The sequence below is a fragment of the Lipophrys pholis genome (genome assembly GCF_963383615.2).
Source record: "Lipophrys pholis genome assembly, chromosome: 11".
Taxonomy (NCBI): domain Eukaryota; kingdom Metazoa; phylum Chordata; class Actinopteri; order Blenniiformes; family Blenniidae; genus Lipophrys; species Lipophrys pholis.
In genome coordinates this window covers 13239460-13263971 of record NC_137631.1, presented here as the reverse complement: position 1 = coordinate 13263971, position 24512 = coordinate 13239460, and the positions used below count along the sequence as shown (strand labels likewise).

Below are 24512 nucleotides of genomic sequence, written 5' to 3'. Positions count from 1 at the left end.
TTATTTCACTGTTGGACTGTGAGAAGTGATCAGTTCCTCCTATTAGGTATATTTCACTGTGAAGCTCTCCCGCAATGACATCTGGGCTCAGGCAGAGCTCATTCTTAACTGATATTTTTGCTTGTATCCTGTAATCAATCAGCTCGTATCAACAGCATTTGCCCAGTGCTTTTTATAGATTGGTGGGAGGAACCATAAGCACCAATTCCCAAGCAAGCAGTGTTATCACAGCTAGTGTGCTTCTGCTCAGAATAGAAGCAAATCAGATGTTCACTGCGGTGCCCTTGTAATGTTTAAAGTTAGCTAATGAGCAGAAACCCAGTCGAGATAAACCCGTTTCTCTGCTTTGACGACTCTTTCAATCCACAATTGGCAAGCTGAGAGAAGTGTTTTGCTTCGGATTTTTAAAGCAAACCATTTGCGGGTTGTTTACATTAACATAATCTAATCTCGTCAGACCCGTACTTTAAGCATTGACAGATTCAAAATGAGCTGATAAATATTGGTTGCATTACATTAGAAGGGTCTCTGTTTTCAATTTCTTTTTTAACAATAGTGTAGAAAAGTGCCTGCAGAGCATCACATGTGCTATAGCTACTGGCAAAACACTGCAGGTTTAAGGACCACAAGGCAGTTTCCAAAGATGAACGAGTATTTACAACCAAGAACTGTGAAAAGCCTTTCCAGGATGTGAAAGAAAGAAATCCAATGATCTTTCTATTCTATCCAAGGAAACCTCAGGAGCATATTTAAGGTCAGAGATTGATGAATGAAAGAAGTGGATGTAGCAGTGATATCAACCATCTGTAGCCTAAAGTTGACCTTTTGTTGCCTGGAAGTGGCCGAGAGGTGGCAACAATAACATGGGTTAGCACTACCATTGGCCACATTTATAAATACTGTCAAAACACATATAATATATTATTACTTTTTTTTTCATCACAATAACAATCTGATCACTTCACTGACACAGCTTGAATAAAGTTTGAAAAAAGCTCAAACAGACTTATGAACTTTGTGTGTTTGTGTTCTAAAATAAAGAATATAAACTTTCCACAGGGATCATTCTATTCTATTCTATTCTATTCTATTCTATTATATTCTATGTTTCCAGAAACGCGGAAAATCCGGATGTTTTGGTCTAAAAGGTTGCCGACCTCGAATGAAATATTATTTGTTATTTCTTTCTCTGGGAGTAAAGAAGAGCAGATAGTGCGTCTTGGCTTTGGCACTGGCTGCGAGCAGAGAGCAGAGCAGGAAAGAAGCACTTTCCGATCTTTACGCACGGGGCGGGCCTTTCATTCATGCAAGTTGGGGGGTGTGGACCACTCAGTCAAAGACAATCAAGGATGTTTGAGTTTCCATGCGCGGTGACCAGGGAGGTAAGGCCACGGAGCATTATTACCCCTCCTCCAGCTCTGATCACCCCGGCCTCCACACTGCAGGGGCTTTTAAGTCACATTTGAGCCAAAGAGGAATCTTATTTTCTCTCTCTCTCTCTCTCTCTCCTCGCGAGCAGAAAACGGTCGTGCAATGTGATTTTTGCGCGCCGGAGAAAAGAAGGAACAACTCGATATAGGACCTGTTGGCGATGATGAATTACTCAAAGGCGCAGATGGTGAGTGTCGACGACTCGTGTTTGTTACAGTGACAAAGCAAAGGAGCGATTAATGTGTTCTGCTGCGGGCACATTTACACGCTCAACCGAGAAGTCTCCGTGTGCTTACGGACACGATCCCATGCGAATTCGTGGAGGATTTATTTTCCCTTTTCAGCAAAAAGTTAAGATTTCGTGTTTGAAACCGAACAATTCATTAGTCACCAGCTGTGGGTTGTTTTTTTTGTTTTTTCTTTCCACATTTGAGCAACTTTTCACGAAGTGAGACCACAGCACAGTTTAATGAGACATCTGTTAATTCCCACCAATGAAAAGGTTTATCGATACAAAGCTTTTATTCCCTGCTCTTTGGATTCCTTTTGTACCTGAATTTACAAACTTTCAAGGGTGTAACAAAAAGCCCTAACCTTGGCTTTAAAATGGTTGTCAAGTCAGGTAAAAAAAAAAACGACTATTCATGTATAAAACCTCCTGAAGAAAGAGACATTTACTGGTATAGATTAACCAGCGCCTCGTTTTCACGGTGATATTTGCGTCAGGGATAACACTGTGTGGGTTCTTGTGAAGTACGTTTCAGTTTGGATTCACAATTTGATCCCTGTGTCTCTTGTGAGTAATCTGTTACCTTATAACAGCAATCTGATCAAAGTTTGCTTTACTTTATAATAAATCTGTTTGTACTTGCTGAGTGCACACTCAATTTGTGAGCACCAGTTATTTGGTTTCGGATTTTCTTTTTGTGTTTGAATCATTCTAAGTTCTGATGAGGTTGTGTGTTTTTGTCCATAGTCGAACTTATCAGAGGAGGGAAGTTCAGCCAGATGTCCTCAGTCCAGTCCTGCTGGGCTGAAGCTGGAGGCGATGATGGAGCAGCTGCAGAGACAGCAAGAAGCCAAGCTGGAGATGAACCTGCAAGGGAAACACCTTCTTCAAGCCCAGCTCTTGTTTGCTCAACAGGCAGCTGCAGCTCGAGCCTCCGGCTCCAGGCCGGACCCTTCGCTATTCGGAAACGCAGACGGGAAACCGTATCAAACAATCAAACAAGCTTTAACTGACCGTGAGAGGGGAACAGATCCCGAGGAGGACTCGGGTGAGGAGGGTCGGGAGATGTTGGATCCTGAAGAGAACAATGAGGAGGATGAAGAGGAGAACGAGTCTGAGCCACAAGACAGAAAACCTGCTGGACTCCAGCAGGCTTCACGTCTCCCCCTCCTGCCTTCTACGTCTCCGTCGACTGCTGCCGAGCAAACGTCTCAATCTCCACCTGCTAACATTAAACAGGAGCTGGAGGAGAAGAACCTGATGTCTCCTGCAGGTCCACACGCCATCGTATCGTCCAATGGCTTTCCTGACTGGAGCTATGACGAGCAGTTCAAACAGGTCAGGCTTTTTTTTTTTAATTTCAGTATAAATTCATGTTCAAGTTTCAGAATAATTTCTGTGATCTTAAAACGTTTGGATAAAGTAGATGGATCAGATGCACTATTCCACGTTCACAATGGTGTTGTCATGCTTTTTGTTATGTGACACAGGAAATGACACACAAACAAAGAGTGACACATGAATTGGTCTTCCCTTTCCTGTTGACTTCTTAATGCCATGTCACGCCAGTGAATTTTTGGCCCGACTCCAGTTTTCTCACATGGAGAGAGGAAGGGCCTGCCTCTTTGGCAAGATGCCCAAACTTGATAGTGTTTAATTACTGGCCATACTCTGCCATAATTCACCTCCTGTCTTTCAGTTTAAAAAAAAAAAAAAAAAAAACCTCTCTCCCAGTGGCAGAGCTAATTGGTCTTGGCTGCAGTCCAATTCTAGTGTTCACACAAGCCAGTTTATACATGAGTGAGAGGAGCCAAGGATCAATAGGGGTGGGAAAAAAAATTGAGGGTTAAAACTGTTAGATTAGTTCAATTTGATTTTATGTAAACATGAAGATTGTGTTAAATTGGTGAAGCTGTAGTATTGAAGCAAGCCTTTGCTCATAATTATTCCCTCCCCCTTTTTATGGTGGCTGATCTGATTGGTTCCTGTGTGTGTGTATGTTTCCCTGAATAGGCCCCATGTCAATACAATACATTATGATTAATGAGGCCTGTGGTTGGAGGGACAACTGGGTTTGTGCCTCACAGCAGGCAAACAGCTACCCATAAAGTTTACTTACAGTAGTTTCCCTGGAGGAGAATGGCCTTCTATCATTCAATATGCCAAAAGAAAAAAGAAAAAAAAAACATTTCCATGTTGGGCAAAGTTTCTAAATAGGTTGATTTAAAAACTTAGATGCTCATTAAAATCCTGACGAGCTCACAACATCTCATTGCTGATCTTACCAGCGCTGGCTGGATAGCTTTGCATAATTCAGCCGTCGCTTAGCAACACTTAAATGGCAGCTAAATTCCACAGCAAGTAATCAATACATTATATGGCCTCTGCAGTGAGAACGTGTTTCCTTTTTTTTCTTCTTTTTCTTTTTCTTTTTTTCTTTTCTTTTTTGTTGGACCTGCTCAGCAAACCTTGAACAATGGACGACATTTATGTGTTTTAATTAAAACGCCGGACTGAGCTGTGAGAGACTTTTGTGGACATAACCGTGTGCGAGCCATTATTTCCCCCCTTTTAAAGCACTAGAAACCTTAACAACCTCAGTTTATTATCAAAAGGAATGTGTTAGGCATTTGTTTTGCTGGATTTGTGCTGTGGTTTGTGAAAGTCTTTGCATGTGTTCTGCCAGACGTTGCGCTCGCAATATAAGCTTCATCATTATGAATTGAAGTCGGAGCAGAAAACAGTGATAGGTTCCTGTTATGCGAGGAATATTATTGACTCTAGAAAAACACTGCAGCCTGTGCTCGATGGATAAACAATAACTTGCACTTTGTTCACATTTAAATGTTTGCCGGTGTTTGTCACCTTTCAAAAGATGTTTACATGCATATAAAACACTTCACTGATTTGAAATGGACTTTTGAATCCGAACAAAATGGCATCTTAAATGGTTCCTGAACCCCCCCCCAAAACAAACGTTCCTGTCCACTCACAGCATGTATGGCTTTTTCTTTTGTTCATTTCATTAATGAAATCTTCATAGAAAATCTTGGCGTTCTCTTCAAGTCTTGTCATGCTTGGACAGCCATTGTTCCCTCCTCATGTGCGGTCTCACTGTAAAAAAAAAAAAAAAAATTGCTGTGAGCAGGAATAAAGAGTCCCTGTTTGCCCAAGCTTACAGCACAGCGGGGGGCCAGATAAATGATCATGACTTGCTGGGCTGATTGAAGGCCTAATAATTTAATTTGGATTAAAAATTTGGTTTCCCCCCCTGTGGTTTCATTGAAATTTGGAAGAGGTTAATCTTTCACTTTTGCCCTGCTAGAGCAACTGTGTGAGCTGTAATGAAGCTCATTACAAGAAGTGGTTACTGATCACGTTTGAATATAAAAAGTCTGATTTGTTTCTGTGTGTATTTTTAGTTCTAAATGGAGACACTTTTACAGCATTGCACTGAAGCTATATGCACTGGCCAGATAATGTGCAGTTAGACCACATAAAACCCTGTAAATAATAGTAGTCTTTTTAGCAAAACAAAAGCAACCTTTTCCTGACCTAGATTCTGAATACTATCAGGATTCCCAGGCCTGAATGTGTGAAAGCTCTGTGAGCAATTAACTGAAAGTTCTTTGTTGATAGATCCACAGTAGGTCTCACTTGCTCATCAATAAGGGGGGGGAAGGGTTTTATTTCATTTTCATGGTGGGGATGTTTATCCATTTTCAGTAGGTTTTCTGCGGAAAGAATGAAAGGCCTTCACATATGCATTTAAAATGAAAAGATTCAATATGTCAGCAACTTTGTAACCACCGGAGCGAGTATTGTGTGTAATGTTGACACATTCGCTAACCAGTTTAACCAGTGAAAACTGAGAAATATGAGCCGTTTGTGTGGAGGAAGAGTCGGTCTTCACTAAAGAGCAGTTCTCAACAAAGAAGGGATTTTCTCCCAGCAGTAATGAAGAAAAATTACAATTAGAATCTCACTTTAGTGCAAAATGTAATTAACTGTGATTCAAAGTCTAAACATGCACCAATACGTGCGTCATTGTACAGCGAGGCGGAATTGAAATGAAACAATTATCAGCAAGACTGAGATCGGCCGTCAATACTAACACTAAAGGACTGAACTCAAAACAATGAATGAATCGATGAGAAGATTACAAAACCATCCACTTTTACACTTTCCTAATCAAATCTAGTTTTCATTCCAGCCAACACTGTCTGGGCTGTTGCAGTACGTTTGAAAACAAATGCAGCCATTTCTCATCTCTTCTATGCAGCTGTTGATGGTGTGTCAGCATTTGCACGCTGAATTGTGTTTTCAGTGTAAACACAAGGAGCGTCTAATAGTCTAATAGTGTGTGTGTGTGTGTGTGTGTGTGTGTGTGTGTGTGTGTGTGTGTGTGTGTGTGTGTGTGTGTGTGTGTGTGTGTGTGTGTGTGTGTGTGTGTGTGTGTGTGTGTGTGTGTGTGTGTGTGTGTGTGTGTGTGTGTGTGTGTCCCCCAAAAGGGCAAAATGTTGACGCTCTGAGGCTCGACTCTGACCATGTGGTCATGTGAAACATTTGGTGGGCAGGAATATAGGTTGAAAGTAGAAAAACTAAACAATTGAGCACACATAATAGTAAATAGACTAAAAGGGGAGGTAAACTATAAGCATTTTAACCAAGATGTGGAGAAAAAAACTGCTGTAAAATATGATGGTATATGTAATGTTAAAAAAAAAAAAAAAAAAAAGGATCTTGCGACTTTTTACGAGCCAGATCAACAGTTGTGTGAAAATGTAAAATAAATCAGGATTTGTTTTGTTGCTTTGGTAAAGAAACTATTCCCAGGACTGGTTCCCTCCAGTCAGATTTAATTTTCCTTCTTGAGTCATCATGTAACTCTCAGCGCTCCTTCGCGGAACAATAACCTCTCAGCAGGCTTTTCCACACAGTTGCACATACGATGCTCTCCACTAACATTTTTAACCCTAATCTGTCATGTTTGGGGGTGGTGACCGAGGAATAACATGTCATATTAAACTACCCAAAGGCCACGCTTCATTTCGTTAATTCTCTCTCTGACTGGCTCAGTTTAGGGAAATGCGCCTCTGCTAAACATACATACATATATTGTGTTGCAGTGCATCCAGGAAGTACAGTATGTCATGTGCTTTTCAGTTTTTCCCCTCATTTTTGATTAGTTTTCCTCTCAACCTTTTACACCCAATACCTCAGAATCGTGATGTGAATGCTGTTCTTTTGTTGTGTCCAAACTTTATGGTACCTGGTGTTTGTCATCTGTCTGTTGGCGCTGTGGTGCGCCTCCCTGGGTGAACCCACAGAGAGAAAACAACATCTGGGCCGAGGAGAGGGACGGCGGGAAAGTCAGAGGAGAACCATCAAGAGACTTTGCCAAGGTCAGTGGTTTTCCTGTTGCCGGACCAAAACATGACAACAGTCCTGCACATTTGAAAGCAAAACTGTTCACTTCTTCATTTCTTTTTTTTGGAACTTGCAGCTTTATGAACTGGATAATGACGCACAACGGAAAGAGTTCCTCGATGAACTCTTTGTCTTTATGCAAAAACGAGGTACCTCTCCTTTTGTTCTTGTGCATGGATAAAACTACTATTAATTTTCCCTGTTTACATTATGCACCCATGCTTCGGGGGGGGGGGGGGGGGGGTCCTTTTGTGCATCAGATGAGTTTAGATTTTGAGGATTTTCAGTTGTAGAGGATTTAGGTTGAATCTTTTAATGGAACATATAAAGACCTGTATTGCAGCTGATGTTTAATTGGTAACAATACTACAGTGTTATTCGTATGTTTATGGTCCCCTTGCTAGTGATAGTTGTGGAGTGATTACATCAAAGATCCTGATAATTATTGAATGTGATTAATCGATCTAAATCATTAGAGCTAAATTACATTAATATTGGAAAAATAAAAATAAAAACAGTAGTTAGTTTTTTATTTGTTTATTCAATTATTTTGGACTTAATTCTATGCAGTGCAGATTTAATCTTTTTCCTCATGTCATCTGTCTGGACACAGTCTGTGTGTCAACATCATGCAGAACAATCACCCTCAGTTTCCTGGTCACTTTGTAATATCTCAGAAACAATTGAGTCTTTTGCCATTCCTTGAACTTGTCTGGTAATTTTAGCATCAGGCCTTATTGACAGAATGTAACCCTTCTATTTTTGTCCTGTTGCCACTGACTGAATGTGTCTGTCCCACAACTCCTGGACTGTTTTATTATATCCACAAATTCCAAAACACTGCCCAGCGGCAAAGAAATGGAGCTTTGTACCCATAAACTAGTCAGTCCAGCCGGTCCCCAGGGCCTCGGCAGTACGACGGTCCAACCACTGACAGGATTCAGCAGCGTCTCACACATTTGTAACGTGCACATTTGAAAAAAACACAAAGTAATTTTGAGTAGCTGTCACACATGTCGAGTCCAAGGCATCTTGAAAAGATGCAAAAACCCTCTTTCATTGTACTATTTCCAATTTGATAGCTGTAAAGTCCAAATAAATCCAGATGGCTTGAATATGACAAATTAATTTTGCAGTAATGTTGTGTCTCTGTCTCGTGTCTGTGACGTGAAACTGGATCTGGACAGATTGTTTGGTCTGATGAAAAAAAATCTAAACAATTTCAAGACCAGAAATTGTAGCAGGTCAGAGACACAAATGTTCTTCACTCATGTGGACAAAGGTCACGGCCCTGGAAAATCTGCACATGTGTCAGTGGCATGTACACGTCTTAAACAGTTCTACAAATGCTTTGTAGCCTACTTCATTAATTGCCTTTTCTCCAAATCAGGATTGTATGGGTTAGTTGTCGGTCTTGTGATGGTTGAACAACTGTTAGTTCTGAATTCCCCTCCCCCTGCACTCAAATCAATGTAGCAACAAAGCTGCAGTTGTGGAATTATCCCCACCCCCATCCATTTGAAATGAGCTTCATTGAACATGCCTATTCTCATAGATTATATGTGCTTAGCCAAATTACCTAACATTAACCTGCAGGTGCATCGGTTACCGCATTCTCCCATTCCTTCCCTCCTTTATAAAGATTGATTAAGGGAATCACTTTTCTGCAGTGCAAATGAGTGACAGTCGCTGCATTTCCTCTCGCATGTACTCTTCCCTTCATGCAGGAACTCCTGTGAACCGTATCCCCATCATGGCAAAGCAGGTGTTGGACTTGTACAGACTTTACAAGCTCGTGACGGAGAAGGGAGGCCTGGTGGAGGTCATTAACAAGAAGATCTGGAGGGAGATCACCAAAGGTCTCAATCTCCCCACGTCAATCACCAGTGCAGCCTTCACGCTCCGCACCCAGTAGGTGCCCCTCAACACATTTTCACTTTCACTCGGTCCTTTCGCGAGCGGTTGAATAACATTTTCTCATAAAGTGGCAGATAATCGAATCACGGTCAGCTTTTCACAATGACTGTTATCTGTTAATGGGTTGAAATGGAATTTTTCCAGCGTGACACTGATCTAATTTCACTCGCTGTTCGCCGTTGGATTTACGAGTATTGCTTTTAACATTTGAAGGATGCTATTTTTAGAAATAGGATTCCGCCTTTTGCTGCAAAAAGGCTGCATAAGCACAACAATTATGATTTCTAATTGGAAAAAATATTTAGCAATATTAAAACATTTTTTGCTGCATTCTTTTCTGAACCATCAGTTCAGAAGCTTTTTTTTTTTTTTTTTTTTTTCATACTGTGCATGTCCAGATTGCAAAGTGCTCTACAAGCATAATCACTGCATTTAGCCTTTTCTAATGCTGGTTTTCAGTGTTGGCTTTGTGTAATGGCTCATTGGGGTTGTATTCTTAGACTTTTTAGCCTTTACCAATGTGGGATCGACTGCTTGGTTAAAACCATCTTCAGGATTATATGGGCTCACGACAGACAAAGTGTACAAATTGAAGCTGATTTATTGACTAAAAGTTAAAATCCCTAACCATTTTCAACATTTTCCGAATGATATCTTGAAACGCAAAGATTTTAAGCAAGAAAAAAACCTTATCCACTCATGAACTCATGTATGCTCCTTCTTGAATCTGATCCAACATTAAAAAGCAACAGCTAACACAATTGATCAGCTGTTTCTATGATGTTTAAATTTGCCTGATGTAGAAACTGTGTCATGTGTGACTCCTGCCTCTACACACCCCCCCTGGAGCTCACTCTGAGCTCCAGGCAGACACCCTCTCTGCTCTCACACGCTCGTCCGACACAGCTCACTCTGCTCGGATGCCCTCCTGCCTCTACACACCGACTTGAATCTTTGGCATTTGGAGCTGTGTGGCCAATATACCTGAATGCAACTATAAAACAATCCATCTGCAGAAATGCAATAATGACTCATAGTCCAGAAGATTAAGGAAAACCATCCAACTTTCATGCTTCAGAGTCTAACATGAAACTGTCCATTGCAGGTATATGAAGTATCTGTACCCATTCGAGTGTGAGAAAAAAGGTCTGAGTTCTCCGGGCGAGCTGCAGGCAGCCATCGACAGTAACCGCAGAGAAGGTCGCCGGCCCAGCTACACCAGCAGCCTGTACCGCTATTCTCCGTCTCCCGGTTCTGCTCCACACCAGCTCCTGTCTTCTCCCACGATGCAAACCAAGCCGGCCATGCAAAACGGCCTGAATACAGCGGCAAGCCCAAATTTAAAGAGAAATATGGGTATGCTCGAGTATTTGTTTGTATTTGTTTAGAGCTTTCTGCTGGGTGTTGATGTTGAAGCTAGTGTCAGTGGTCATGAACGTTACAGAGAAAGGGTTATAGGGTCATTTATTTGATTTTCATGTTCTGGTAATCTACCATTGTGATTGAAGCAAAATGATAATTTTCCTGACCTGTCTCTGCTCTCTTCTAATTTGATAATACTTTTCCTCACAAATTAGATGAGACCTCCACCCCTGTAATACCCAGGCTGCCTATGGCTCTGGCCCTGGGCCAGCAGCAGCAGCAGCAGCTGGCGCAAGCTGCCACTTTAGAGCATCTCAGAGAGAGGCTGGAGCGTGGAGCAGCCGGAGCCGCAGCCAGCAGTCCCGAGAAGAAAATGATGCGGCTCGCAGAGGAGCAGCAGCGCCTCATGCAGCAGGCCTTCCAACAAAACCTCCTGGCTATGGCCTCTCACCTCAGTCCCGGGAACCTCAGGCTGAACAACGGACAAGGTAAGTTGTTCCTCTGTGTGTAATCACTGAAAAGGAAGGATGCTTTTAAATAAACTACATTAATGTTGATTTTTGTGTTTTGCAGAAACCAAACATGACTTGTCACTGAATATCTCTACCAATGGGCCTTCCAGTATCAGTGTTTCTGTAGAGGTCAATGGGACCATTTACTCAGGTAAGTAAGGACAAATCTGTCTAAGATTCTGAATAGTGGTCCATCTTCAATGCTTCTTTTTGTTTTTTTATACACTCCCAATATCAAATCTCAAAATAGCTTGATTCTTGCAAAGTTTATAATGGTGATAATTCTGTTCACTATTGAAACAAGATGGAAAAACATCTGACAATATGACATATTTTGGAATACGTTTTCCAGTACGTTAATTCAAGGCTACATATATCTTTATACAGTTTATGGTATTCATGTATGATTGCTGTTGCCAAAGTCATTTATAGTCTTCTGTTCTCCATAATCTGAAATCTGTTTCTCTGTACTTTCTGTACAAAATAATGTATAAGCATTAAACATTAAGATCACATTCAAATTCTCGTTACATCTTCCTACATCATTGACCAGTTATTATATTTTATGTTTTATTAATTAATTTATTTTTATTATATTTTGGACTCGACACGTTTGTTGCATTATTGACCAGTTATTACATTTCAGATTTTATCACATTATCTTTCAGTACAATTCGGGCCGTTGTTACATTTTGGGTCATTGTTACACACCGGGCTCTAACAAGTCCTGCTGTATCCATCCTAACTTGTGAGAAAGATTTTTATATATAAATATATTTTAAGAAGCCACCTCCGAGGTAACTAATTCTACCCAGGAATAATTCACAGAAGAATAGCGGAATGATAATAGTGGGATATCTAAGTTTAGATTATCATTTGGCATGTGAGGACTAGATTTCTGGCCAGTTTTTCAATTAAAAAAACAAAAAACGTTAAACTCGTATGCAAAACGGCTTTTTTAGCTAAATTCACACAAGAACAATATGTACTTTTTTTTTTTTTGTATCCTACAGAAGTGAACACAAGCCTCTCCTCTTGTGCCTGTTTTCCGTCTCGCTCGGTGGAGTCTCAAAGGAGAGGCTTGTGTGCTCATCTGTGTGAAACACTGCGACTGGGTTCCCATCGTTGACGTTAAATATAATAAAAGATTTGGGTCTTTCACAAATGTTGCCACTCGGGTCACAACACTGGGGTGCGAATCACAAAATTTGCCCTAACCAAACCCTGGAATTGTAAATGACAGATTTTCATCACTTGTTTTTGAAATTGTGTTTTCTTTTATTTTGAATTTCTCTGTTGTAGGAACGCTTTTTGCCCAGAAGTCGGCCGCTCCTGTATCATCGCAGATGGTAACTCCAGCAGGGACTAGCGGTTTTAGTGCCCTCTCCTCGTCACACAGTCCCTCCTCTTCATCCTCCACCTCTTCAAAGGGACCAAATTAGGGCTCACTCACTTTCAGCAGCTCTGCTCAATAATACACAATATACCTCTTCTCGTGTCAGACGAGCACTGTATGAACTTCAGGGAAAATCTAACACAGGACAGGAAGAAAGCCTTTTTTTTTTTCTTTTTTTTGGGGGGTTTGTTGTGTTTTGTTACTTGGTCAGCAAATGTGGTCAAAATGATTCTGGTCGGTGCCACGTTTCCACATTGACCAAAATGTAGGTCAGTTTACCTTAGTGCCTGTTAGACTTTATCATTCACACTTATGTCCGACGAGCTTTACTATGTTTGATCAGAAGTGTCTTTAGAGGAGAAAATCCCTTGTTGAGAGAGAAGTTTGCTCCTGTTTTGAGCGTCGGCTACATTTATTGCTGTCAGATTCTAGCTGCCTTTCGTCACATCCATCAGTAAAACCAGGAAGTTTTCAAAGTGCAACTATCAAAGACCAAAAAGCCTTAGCTCGGATTCGTAGCTCTTTTTAGTTGAACTTGAGCAAAAGCTTGTCGCAGTTGTTAGGAAACATGCACACCATCAGTTTCCTCAGAAAGGCTGTGACCTCTGTAAAACCAGTGAACTTCAAAAGGACTTTGGCGCAATTTTAATAAAAAAAAAAATGTTTTCCTTATCACGTGGCTTGGCCTCGGAAGGAAGCTTTTTTTTTTTTTTCTCCAATACCGGCTATGAATGAAAGGTAGAACCGAAGTGACACAACATTTACCTCAGTGTAATATTTTACCTCATTTCAGATCAGTTTTGTTGGACTCAGAAATGCTCTCTGGACTTATCATGCTATATCTCATAATATATTGCTGTGTTTTGTTTGTATAACTGCAGGGAATGTACTTTTAATGACCTCAGGCTTTGGATATGTGAACACTGAAACACTCCTACCTCACTCTTCTAGAGAAATATGCAATGTCTAATCCTGCATGTGTTCATTTAACCATCTGCTGAAGAAGAAAAGTGTATGTGGACAATCAAGAAGACATATCACTGCAAACAAAAGCCACTGTGAAGTCGACAATGGTATATATATATATATTAAAAAAAAGAAAATCAAGGTCGACATCAGGCTTTGATTAACATTTCTTGGATGTGTAGCCATTAAGAATAAAACGGTTGTGTGATGTGGAAAGTTTCTTATTTTCTTTATTTAAATTCAGTAGCCTCCACTGTTCCAAATATCAATAGCAGAGAAATGTTACCTATATATCGCACACGATTGGCACAGTGTGTTTACGTTTTAGTAATATCCTTTGGTGTGATTGCAGAAAACAAACTGAATCCTCCCTCCTACTTGCCCTTACAGTCAGTGTCAGTTTCATATATTAACATTTGAAGAAGAATCAAAATTTCCTTACCAAATGGACCCATCGGTAGGCAGCCACACAGCATGGTGCTTGGGGGAACTGTTGGGGGTTCATGTTTTTTGGACTGTGGCGAAATATTTTAGCTTTCAGATCACCTTGGAGTTTGTATGGAAAACCCTGCCAAATCAAAATGGCCTCAAATTAAGTTGTTTTTTTAGCTTTGCCAAATTTTGTAATTTTCTGATGTGTTGTCATACACTTCAATTTTCCCATTTCTGTTTTTCCTCATTGTATTATGTCTTCTCTAAAGTCTTATGAGCTTTCATCTTTTCAGGTTTTGTATTTGACATCCAGAGTTTGCTATGTTAAGAATTAGCGTCTGTGATGCGGGATCCGTATATTTATCTGAAGAAAAACAAAAAAGTAGAAATGCACTAGTTTTGATTGTCATGTAAATGCATGGGTTAAAGTGATGTATTATAACATCTGAATGTTGGCCCGATGTGTCATCATAACTAAGAAGAAAAACATTTTCAAGTCAGACTTATTCCTCCACACATGTTTTAAAACTACTATTAACACATAAGATCAGTGCAACTATAGCTTGAAACCTATTCAAAACCATTTAAATTAAGAATATTACAATTCTTCATACAAATCCATTCATCTTCTATACAGCTTTATTCAAGTTGCAAGGTGCTGGCAAAGAAAAGTCACTAGTCTGAAATGTGTACACATAGGGAGACTGTGCAATCACACAAAGACACAGCTTTTTTATATCGATGCATAAATGGACAATTAAAATAGCAACTGTATAATCGGTTGAGTTGCTCTGTTTTTGCTCAGATTTTTAGTAGATCTAGCAAACGGCGTCAGCACACCTCCATGTGTTGGTATTCCTAAGTGATGGATGTGACTATTTTTAAGGAGGTACTTTCATATTCAATTACTAGTGCATTAAATGCTCTTAGTCAATCATTGCCACTGGAAAGAAAAAAAGAGTCGAGCATAATATAGTGTATACACATGTCTCCAGATGGGGGAAGCATTTCCCACCTTGTCCAACACACACCATTCCAACAGTTTACATGTTTGCTATTGAGATCCTTATTCTTGAACTGAGTAACACCTTAAAAATATCTTGAAATGATCCCTGATTCGTTTTTTTTTTCAATCCTTTAGATTTGATTTCTAATACAATGACAAATCAAGTTTGTGTGTCACGTGAGATAAAACTCACCAAGCACAACTCTGCACATTGTACAGGATAGAAGATATTTAAATTATATTTTGTTCATTAATACCTGAACTGCCGGCTGTAGGCCGATGACAGTGCCTGTGCTAATGGACATAAGCGCTCCTGGGTCACAGCAGGGGGGCGGGGGATGAGTTGCAGGATTTACTGGGGGATAGTTATTCTATATTTGACAATGCTGTTCTGACATCTGGAGCACTGAAGAAGAAAGATGCTACGAGGTATTATGAGCTGGATATCGCCGCCCACAGTCCCCACCCTGCAGGGAGCAATAATACTTGTGGAGTCGCTCTGCAAATGAGAGCTCACTGCCCATGATGAAGACTGGAAAACACTACTTGGAGGGAATTTGGACTGCAGGAAGGTGCCTTGCAGCTTTGGTACTTGGAATCAATTGATCGGGGTGAGCTTCTGATGCAGCCATGTGCAGGTGGACCTCTCCAGGACTGAGAGTCAAAATGAGCTTTCCTAAAGCAAGTGAGCAATCCTCTTCACCAGGGTCTCCGGGTTTCTGCCTGCGGATGTATTAAAATAGGCTCCAACTGACATACCGACACAATGCCTTACCACGATGATGAGTATCCAGGCCAGCCTCTTTGGCAGTCTGTGCTGCTCTTCTGCTGCAAGGGTATGATCGAAGGCATCATAGTCATTCTCTTCTTCTGGCTCCTGGTGCAGGTCCTCTTTACCAAACAACTAGAAGGTATGGTCTCTTAAGAACAGATTTATGTTCATTCAAGTGTAAAATATCTGTCTTTGCTTGGGTCGTCATGAATCCCAGGTGGAGAGCAGAACCCACAGCGCTCTTGTCAAACTCGCCAAACCAAAGTGATGTGTGATCATTTCACCTGATTTAATGATTCAATAATTTAGTTTGTTTTCAAGCCTTGTTTCAGTACAAACACCCTTCTTTGTTGCACCATTATTACTCAATACCTCAACAAAGAAAGTCTGGTGAGAAAAACAGGGAAGTGTACTTGTAACTATTTCCAGCTGGTTCAGTTTATGATGTATTTCTATTGATATCAGTTAATGTGGGTTTTTGTAAACTTTATTAATTTATCAAATAAGGAAGTTATGTCACTTGACTGTTATGAACTGAAATCATAGTTTCAGGTATCAAAATTTTTCTTGGTGTTGTGTTTAGACTTAATAAAAAAAAACAGCTCTTTTAAAGATTTTAAACCAGGAAGTTATGCTTTCAAGCATTCGGAAAAGCAGCATGTAATTGTTATGTAACTCAGAGTTTGCCTCTTATTGAGTGTCAATAAGCCTCCAAAGCGTTGCCATTTAATTCATCTGAATATTCTCTCTTATTGACAGTTCATCTCCAAGTTCTCCTTCTGGTTGGACTGATCAGCTTCTGTCTGTGTTTGGTGCTGGGATGTTTTCTGTGCTGGAAAAACAGTGATATTTGTGTTGAAAACAAACCTCCTGTGACTCCAGCACCAGCTCCTGCTGAACCTGTGACCTTCGCTCCACCACCGCCTCCCTCGGCAGCAACGGCAGCATCCAGGCTGCAATACGAGGAGCTGGACGGAGACACACTGGAGTACCCCTCTACATTCACCAGCCCGGCCCCTTCCGTGGATGAATTTACTCCTCGCTCATTTTCTAACCAAGAAAATACTACTGAAGAAAAATATCCACCGAAGTCTTATTTTTCTCTGCGCCGCCTCAGCTCGCCACTGGTAACCACACCTCTTTATAAGCCCATGGAGCCCACTTCCCTGCCGGCCTTTCCCAAGCTGGGATTGTTTGTCCGAACATGTAAGGCTCTGCAGAGACGCTGCACAGTGACAGTGGATAATACATCTTATGATGAACACAGTAGACTCACCAGCCCCAGCGCTGTGTCTCCAAATGAGAAACCAATTCCTCTGGCACCACTGAACTATGGATCCGATACAAGCCGTCAACAGCCAACAACAGCAAAACCCTGCCTCCACTTCACAATGGCCTTTTCTCCAGAGCAGCAAACCCTGGCAGTGACTGTTATTAACCTGACTGGTATGCCTCACAGACTGCAGGATGTGTATGTGCTGGGCAGCCTGCCACCTCTGCACCCCTGTCCCATACAGGCCTCTGTCCAGAACAGCCTCAGCGACGAAGCCCAGAGTCTGGTGCTGCTTTTGAAGGTGAGCTCTGTGAAGGAGCTCCAAAGGTGTGTGCTGAGAATAGCTGTGTATGCTCGGGACCAGCAGAGCCTGAGGGGCACCGCTGTGGGTCAACTGGAAGCCAAATGTGGAGGAACGGACTGGGGACCAGATAATCTTTTTCACTTCTCAGTCGAGCTTAACACAAGCAAAGGGGAGATGGAAAAGGTATTTTAGTATACCTTACTGTGCAGGTGTTTATGTTTTCTGGACTCAGAGTAAGGCCTGCTGAGTGAACTGAGGGCTTGAGGGTCTTTGTCTGTTGAGAAACTCCATTTAACGGTCCTCTTGAGTATTTTGACCTTATAAACTATTATCATTATCTAGACATGGCATAATGATATGAATCTAGAGCTTTAGGGGCAACTAATTAGATGTGCTAAAACAAATCAGATGGACAAAATAAAGATATGTTGTCATAGTATTTGTTTTGTATGCAGCTGTTTGACTTATGTTTTTGTCTGTCACACACAGTAAAATCTTTGTAATGCTTGTCTCCCTGATTGGAAATTCTCTCTTTGCTCTCTGAACTTTTGCCCCCTGACTACAGATTCTGATTTCCCAGGATGTGCTGATCTATAAGGGGCTTAACTGTCCACCACAAATCTTCATTTTGCTTCACTATCAGCCTCTGGCCCATCGCGTCAAAGCCACAGTTCTCAGAGCTGATAACCTACGAAGCCTCACAAACACATCTGCAGGAGCAGGTACAATTACAGTGTGATGTTGCTTTAATTTGACAAAACACACATTTGAACCTCCTGAGGACACTGTGATAGATACATTATGTAATATATGTGGAGAACTAACTTTTGCCTTGCAGGGGCAGAGGTAAAGTAATTCCCTATGTTTGCTTTTAATGTTTAGGGGATTAAGTGATGTCTTACAGAACCCGAATGCAACAGGAGATCATCCCTATTTTTAATGACATTGTAGTTTAATCCTTCACTATTCACAATCCTCAGAAAAATGTTCCAATCTCCACCAGAACTCTGATCTGACAGATCTAATCTTTGTTTGCATTAGCCTGCCTAGACCTCATTTTATTGCAGACAAGCCCATAATGCACGTATAGAACCATTAGGTTTTATGATATCTGTTTCATGGGCAGTATGTCACATATCCATCATTTAGATAATCTCTTTTTGTTTCATATCTGATTCTGAATGGCATTTATTCATGGGAATTCTGACAACATACATAGAGCAGACAAGACTTTAATACAGTGATGATGGAGGGACAACCTTACACCAGGGCTGGGCAAATACATTTTTCTGAGGAGGCCGCATAAAAAACTAGGATTATTGCTGAACCACAAGTTGAATTTGATTCAGTTCAGCATCAATATATGTATTAATCAAAGGCACTATTTTAGACGACATTCACCGGCTCAGTGGTGTAGTGATTAGTGCTCTCGTCTCACAACAATCACATCTTTCTCTGTTAGGGTTAGGGTGTGTTTGTGTGCAAGTTTTTTTTAAACATTACACGCAAACACACACAATGTTTACAATGAATGGGTGGGTGGGTGAGATTCACTGAGACTGCCGAAGTGGTAAAATGTGCAATATCATAAAGCCTAGATACTATAGCCATGTGCATTTAACCTGCCTTTCGCCCATTATTCTGCATCACAAAGTTCTTTTTTTGGTCCAGTTGGGAGGTCTGCAGCCCGTAGGCTGCACAATGCCCAGGTCTGCATTTTCTGCAAGTCTAAGACAGGATGTGATAGAAGAATGAGAATTATTATAATTTCTTTTATGAAGTTCAGTATTAAGATGTAAAGCCTATTCTTATTTGAGAAATTTCCCAATATTTGTGTTTCTGTGTACAGATTACCAGGTGGTGATCAATCTGCACCATGAGGGGCATTTAATCAACAGCAAAGAAACTAAGGCCGAGTCTGGCACCAAGTGGAATACTCCCTTCATGTTTGACTTGCCTTCAGGAGACATCAGTCAGCTGCCACTCATGCTTGAGTTTGTGATCATGAAGGTATGCTCAATTTGATTACCAAAAATACGTTTCCTGAGATAATTTTTGTGCTAAAACATACATAACTGCTTTAATTTGAATTGTCAGAGACTTGTAATTAAATCGTTTAACTCCTGTTGCAGAAGCCGCTCCTTTCCGAGGGTGAAGTGATTGGTCGAGTCCTCATCGGAGCAGATGCTGCAGATGCAGGACGAGCTCATTGGAGGGATATGTGCAGCCTGCAGGTGGAGCAGGCCCGCTGGCACATTGTTCAACCAGAACTACTTTAGAGCTCACATGGTCTCCTTAGAAGAAGACGATGACTGTGTTCACTGACACCGCATTGCTGAGAAATCACTCTTTTTGGGGATTAAAAATGTAAAGATGACCCAATGTTGATGTATTAACCACTGATTTATTTTTTTCTTTTGTGTAACAAGAAGTCAATTCAGAGCAAGTAGCTATATATAATCAAAACAGAAAGCAATAAATGACTTTATTTTATACAATTCTGGAGAACTAATTTAACTATTGGGAATACAGTGGTGCTTTAGTCTACAAAGTCCCTGAGTATTTTATGATGCATTTATTGAGTAATTGCTATAATCTAATACACACAAATGCACCTTATTTACCGTCATGGACAAAAGTGATGTCACAGTTCTTTAAAGAGAGATTCACAATATCTTTATGGATGTATGCAATGTCTGTTCAACATTAAGTAAGCAGCTATATTTTGCCATAAATAAAACACAATATATTGCTTGAATCATCTTTATTAATTTCTTTTTTTGCAGAATAAACATCCAATTTTAGATGATGTGTTTTTTACTTGCAGTAAAAAGCATGAATCACTGAATTAGTCATTCAAATTTTTAATTAGATGCACCATGCTTCAAAATAACAGGCTCACAACTGACATGGGACAGCTTCCCATGATGATCGATTGAAAGATCCCGTCAGCTGAACTGTACAAAGTAAGAATTGTAACAAAGAAATCTACTCCATCTCTCCTTCCTCTTCATCAGGACTACAGATATCTACAAGCTCAGCCTTGAATATCCCATCAAGGTAGAGGGCAGGCGTCTTCATCCTCTCCAGGTCACATTCATCCAAACAGTAAGAAGACTGGATTGGCTGCTTAAATCTTAAGGCTTAGTTGGAAGACAAAAAAGGAAATACAGAATTAGAGCAAAGGTTGTATCCCTCAAACAGTATCCAGTGTATCAAACTTAGAATAATAAAATTCAAAAGAGGATACACATCAATTCAGACCAGGGACTTTTCCACTATCAAAGTTGAATAAAGTTATTTGTTCATATAAGTTCCTTTCAGTAATAATGTGTTTTCATTTCTGCATCTGAAATTAACAGGTCACAACACGTGCATGGGTGAAAAACAAGAGGGGAACCGATTGTTTATATCACCCTTTCTGTTGAAAATCTGATCTTTTTTTATTGTTGCTACAATCATGAGATTCCCTTTCAAAGACACATAAGTGAATAAGTGTTTCTATTCCTGTTTTTTCTTTTAGTCATTACATTTGTGGGAAAGCCTCTGTTTGACATACATGAATCCAGAAATGGTCCCAAAGACACAACACTGTCCACAGCTCACACATTTCTACACTACAGATTTCACTGATGCAAGCAAAATTTCACCTTGCTGCAAGTTGAGATTTTTTTCCTTCAGTTCACAGATTTCTGCAGTCAGAGCTGACATCTGGTAGAAAATAAAACAGTTTAAGATCTTACTTACGCAACTGCATACAATGCTTCTCTGACTATGATTTAGCTTACAAATGCCTTTAAAATGCTACAATAGGTTCATCCATCAACCCTTCAATACCTAATTCATTCAGACTGGGGTTCTAGGGGGTTTGCTTTGGTGCCAGCGGGGACTGGGTGAGAAATTGTGTGTACCATTGTTAGGTGGCCAAAGTCATTGCTTTGTTCTTTGACATCAAAATGTTGTAATGGCACATGTTACTGGCCAAAATAGGAAAAGAAAAGATTATCATATTAGATTCAAAGACCCCATAATTACCACTTGACAAGATCTTTCAAGTATTTACTGACAGCGACTGGTTTTCTGCTGTCATCCCATGGTATAGTAACAGACCTTCCAATACGAGACAGTGACATACTGTAACTCGTTCCTATCCTCTTATGGTTGAGTCAGATGTGCTCAGCCAAGCGGCGCACTCCTCAGCTTCACATCCGATTATTTGCCAAGTAGAAAGAGTCGTATTCGAGATTATAGCTGAAATGCGTTTCACATAGAGTTAAGCAGCCAGACTGACACCCCTCCCCATGCACTGGATGCTCTTTGATTAAAGCTGAAGCTGGGATTAGCACTGTCTGCGTGTGTGTGTGTGTGTGTGTGTGTGTGTGTGTGTGTGTGTGTGTGTGTGTGTGTGTGTGTGTGTGTGCTGTAATGTAATGACAGTGCTGCTATTCATGATGTGAATCAATCTGTGTGCCACAGTTGTAATTCAAATGTTTTGTTTGAATCAGATCCATTTGGGCAAATGGACTTTGGAGGTATTGCTCACATTTCAGTCCTGACATCAAGATTAGGTAAAAAAGAGAAACCTGTACAGATTCACTTTATACATTGATCTTTGCTGTAGTTTGATTTGGGTTTCTGTGCAAGTGAAACATTTCTAACCTGCTGTCGTTGGTGGTGGAGATTGTTGGAAGCAGCTGATTCTTCCTCTTTCTCCTCTGGCCAGTCGTCGTTTTCCTCATCCTCTTCAAAAACTGGCATCAGGCATGAATCTGGCAGCCAGTTTCTCCTGTCCACAGCAGCCTGGGAGGAAACACCCCAGATCCCAGTGTTAGTCCATCAAGGTTTTATGTTTTTGTTTTCATTTGTTTCTAATTCGCTGAAGCTTCTTACCCGGACATTTTTGGAGGAGGGAGTCCAGTCCTGAGGGGAGGACGCTCCAGTTGTCGCTACTGCTATTTTGTCAGATTTTGCTGCCTCCTTTTCTTCTCTCTTTTTAAACAAACTCTTCAACTACAAATCAAGCAACAGTGTAACAGATTTCCAGACACGTACATCTGATACAACAAGACAAGCCACACTGAAACCTTTATGAAGGTCTAATTATGACTAGAGTATTCAGCTGGAAGCTGCCATTAGTGATGCCCTCAAGAACATTGTTGATAAATGGACAATGACAGTCAATCACACGCTGCATATCACATTTATCAATTTCAAAGGTGCAGCTTTTTGATCCCTGAGTCTCTCTGGTGCCTCCAAACAGAGGCTGTAATTAGGATTTATCCAGCAGAGAGCATGAGTGTCTGAACAGAATCCTCCAGTAAACCATTATTGTTTGTCATTATTCATTTTGAATATGTTGTTGAAAGACTTTGGCTTAACTATTGAACTATTACTATAATTTGTAAAAAAGATAAATAAAAATCAATGGCTTCAATAAACACAGTGTGAAATAAAATAATAATGGTTTCAAGCATACCTGCTCAGTGACCATTCTCCTTTGCTCGTCAGTATCTAAATTCACTGGACAAGACGTTGTGTCCCTTTTGTCTTCAACGGATGGTGTCTCATCTTTAACCTGTTGACCGGCAGTGTGTCAGCCATTACATTCACCCACACGGGAGACCAGTTTGAAGAACATCTTGAACTTTACCAGGAAGAGCTCCCTCAGCGTTTGAAGCTTCTGGACTGCCAACATTTTCTCCTGCTGCAGCTGGTTCACCCTCCTCTGGCTCTCTGAAAACAAAACAGAGAGAAAATTGTTAATGAGTTGAATGAGCAAAACTGTCTTTTGATCATTGACACTGTCACATACTGACACTTTCATACCATCTAGCTGGACTCTCAGTGAATCAGCACTCAAAACATCTGCTTGCTGGATTCCATCGTCTTGATCATCTTGAGAGACCTGTCTCATAGGTTTCAAAGGAAAAACAAGATGAGATGAGGAGATAAAAACAGATTTTCTGGGTGATTATACCGATCAACAATAATAATAAGACCACTGGCTGATGAATGGAACGACACTGTACATTTCTTTATCATAGCACCGGTGAGTGGATGAGATCCATCAGAGAGCAAGTGAACATTTTGGCCATAAAATGGAAAACACATGTTGTAAAATCATCAAAAGAAAGCTCTTTATATAAGTGTTTGTTTCAGCCTTTAATGCCTCTCTGCTCTGTGTGCAGCTCTATCAACAATATCTGTCAGTTTGTTATGTACGAGAATGTTTTCACTTCCACATTGTGAAAAAAAACTGTATAATTCGTGATACGACGGTGATTTTTTTTCTCTGTTATATCAAGAGTTCAGAAGTTCATCTCTGGGTGGGAGGGAAGTGGAGTTACCTGAGGGGATTTGTTTTGGTGGCAGTCTAATGGCGGCTCCCATAACAAAGAGGATTCTGATAAGCTGGTAAACGAAGACAATGATGATGGTGAAGATGATGAAGAGGCGGATCACAGAATCAAATTTTGGGCATTCCCTGACATTGCATTTTGAAAATGAAAATCCACTCACTCTGTCTCGGTCTGTTTGTCCTGAGCCTGTATCACTCCATCACCTGCAAACAAAAGGTCACTGCTTTTTAACGCCCCCTGGTGTTCAGAAGGGTAAATGATCCAAAGGTTTGGAAGGTCCCAATTGTATCCTCACGAGGACGAGTCTTGTGCTGAGAGGCATGGACACATTTACCTTTGGCTGTAAATCTGAGAAGCAGTGTCTGGCTCCTGCTCCTTTCCAGCTCCAGCGCCTGTTTACAAGCATCCAGCTGAACGTGCAGCAGGGAGTCGGAGTCTTTCTGTATGGAATACATGTATGGTTTGACCAGCCAGACTTGTTCCTTCTTGCAGGAAGCTTTGACCGTGGGAATGAAACTTGGTGATGTGCAGCATGACGATTAGTTTGTTGTCTGATTTGTTTGTATGATTTCCCATCCTACTGTCCCCCAAACTATAAAAAAAAAAGAATTAAATTGATATGAATTGTGAACTGATCCTTTCCTGAAAGAAAAATAAAAGCTTCTGATGCACTGACTTTGGATCGTATGTCATTTATAATTTTCGTACTATTAAAAATATCAAGACTCACTATGTGGTATTGATTGATTCTGATTGCAATTGATTTATTAGAGTCGACTGGCTTCTGACATTTCATTTGCAATATATCTTTCTTGCTCATTGTTTTCTCAAATGTAATTATTCTAGATGAAGACATCTAAAATTATCAACAACAACAAAAAAAACTAAACTAAAATAATCCAGCTAACTTTAGTGTGAACCCTATTGATCATTGCAGGTTTAACATCATGCATCTGACCATATCAGATAAAACCAGGCAAAGCACTAAAAGTACAAATCTTTAAAGGAACTCAGATTCACATGATCATATTACAGTTACAACAGTTGTGGAGCATTTGAAGACCCACCACATCTTAGGAAGTGAAAGCATCTAACCAGCACAAGAAGAATTTAGCTTTGTTAA

At 40.5% G+C, this 24512-nt stretch overlaps 3 protein-coding genes across 6 annotated transcripts; 2 read left to right on the top strand and 1 right to left on the bottom strand.

Annotated features, from left to right (window-relative positions):
* Positions 1-1520: 1520 nt before the first annotated feature.
* Positions 1521-12323, top strand: LOC308116415 (AT-rich interactive domain-containing protein 3B-like; the record flags this gene model as incomplete). The annotated part of the gene is made up of 9 exons (XM_080474588.1): positions 1521-1618; positions 2408-2998; positions 6991-7065; positions 7167-7239; positions 8818-9001; positions 10113-10363; positions 10585-10857; positions 10943-11032; positions 12184-12323. The coding sequence occupies exons 1-9, from the start codon at positions 1592-1594 to the stop codon at positions 12321-12323; spliced, it is 1704 nt and encodes a 567-aa protein (XP_080330714.1). The 5' UTR covers positions 1521-1591.
* A 2759-nt stretch (positions 12324-15082) lies between these two features.
* On the top strand, positions 15083-20341 carry LOC308116368 (synaptotagmin-4-like). Of its 4 annotated transcripts, none has more exons than XM_080474528.1 (5): positions 15083-15592; positions 16213-17027; positions 17596-17752; positions 18880-19040; positions 19163-20341. In XM_080474528.1, exons 1-5 carry the CDS (start codon positions 15448-15450, stop codon positions 19307-19309), a joined length of 1425 nt encoding a protein of 474 aa, XP_080330654.1. In that variant the 5' UTR covers positions 15083-15447; the 3' UTR covers positions 19310-20341. The 4 variants fall into 4 exon arrangements, with proteins under 4 accessions (XP_080330654.1, XP_080330652.1, XP_080330653.1 ...); XM_080474526.1 differs by having other exon boundaries at positions 16213-17213; XM_080474527.1 differs by having other exon boundaries at positions 15153-15592; positions 16336-17213.
* Positions 20019-22599, bottom strand: LOC308116369 (uncharacterized protein; the record flags this gene model as incomplete). The annotated part of the gene is made up of 5 exons (XM_080474530.1): positions 22507-22599; positions 21921-22040; positions 21690-21830; positions 20681-20741; positions 20019-20173 (listed from the first exon to the last, which is right to left on the bottom strand). Exons 1-5 carry the CDS (start codon positions 22519-22521, stop codon positions 20019-20021), a joined length of 492 nt encoding a protein of 163 aa, XP_080330656.1. The 5' UTR covers positions 22522-22599.
* Between the last annotated feature and the right edge of the window lie 1913 nt (positions 22600-24512).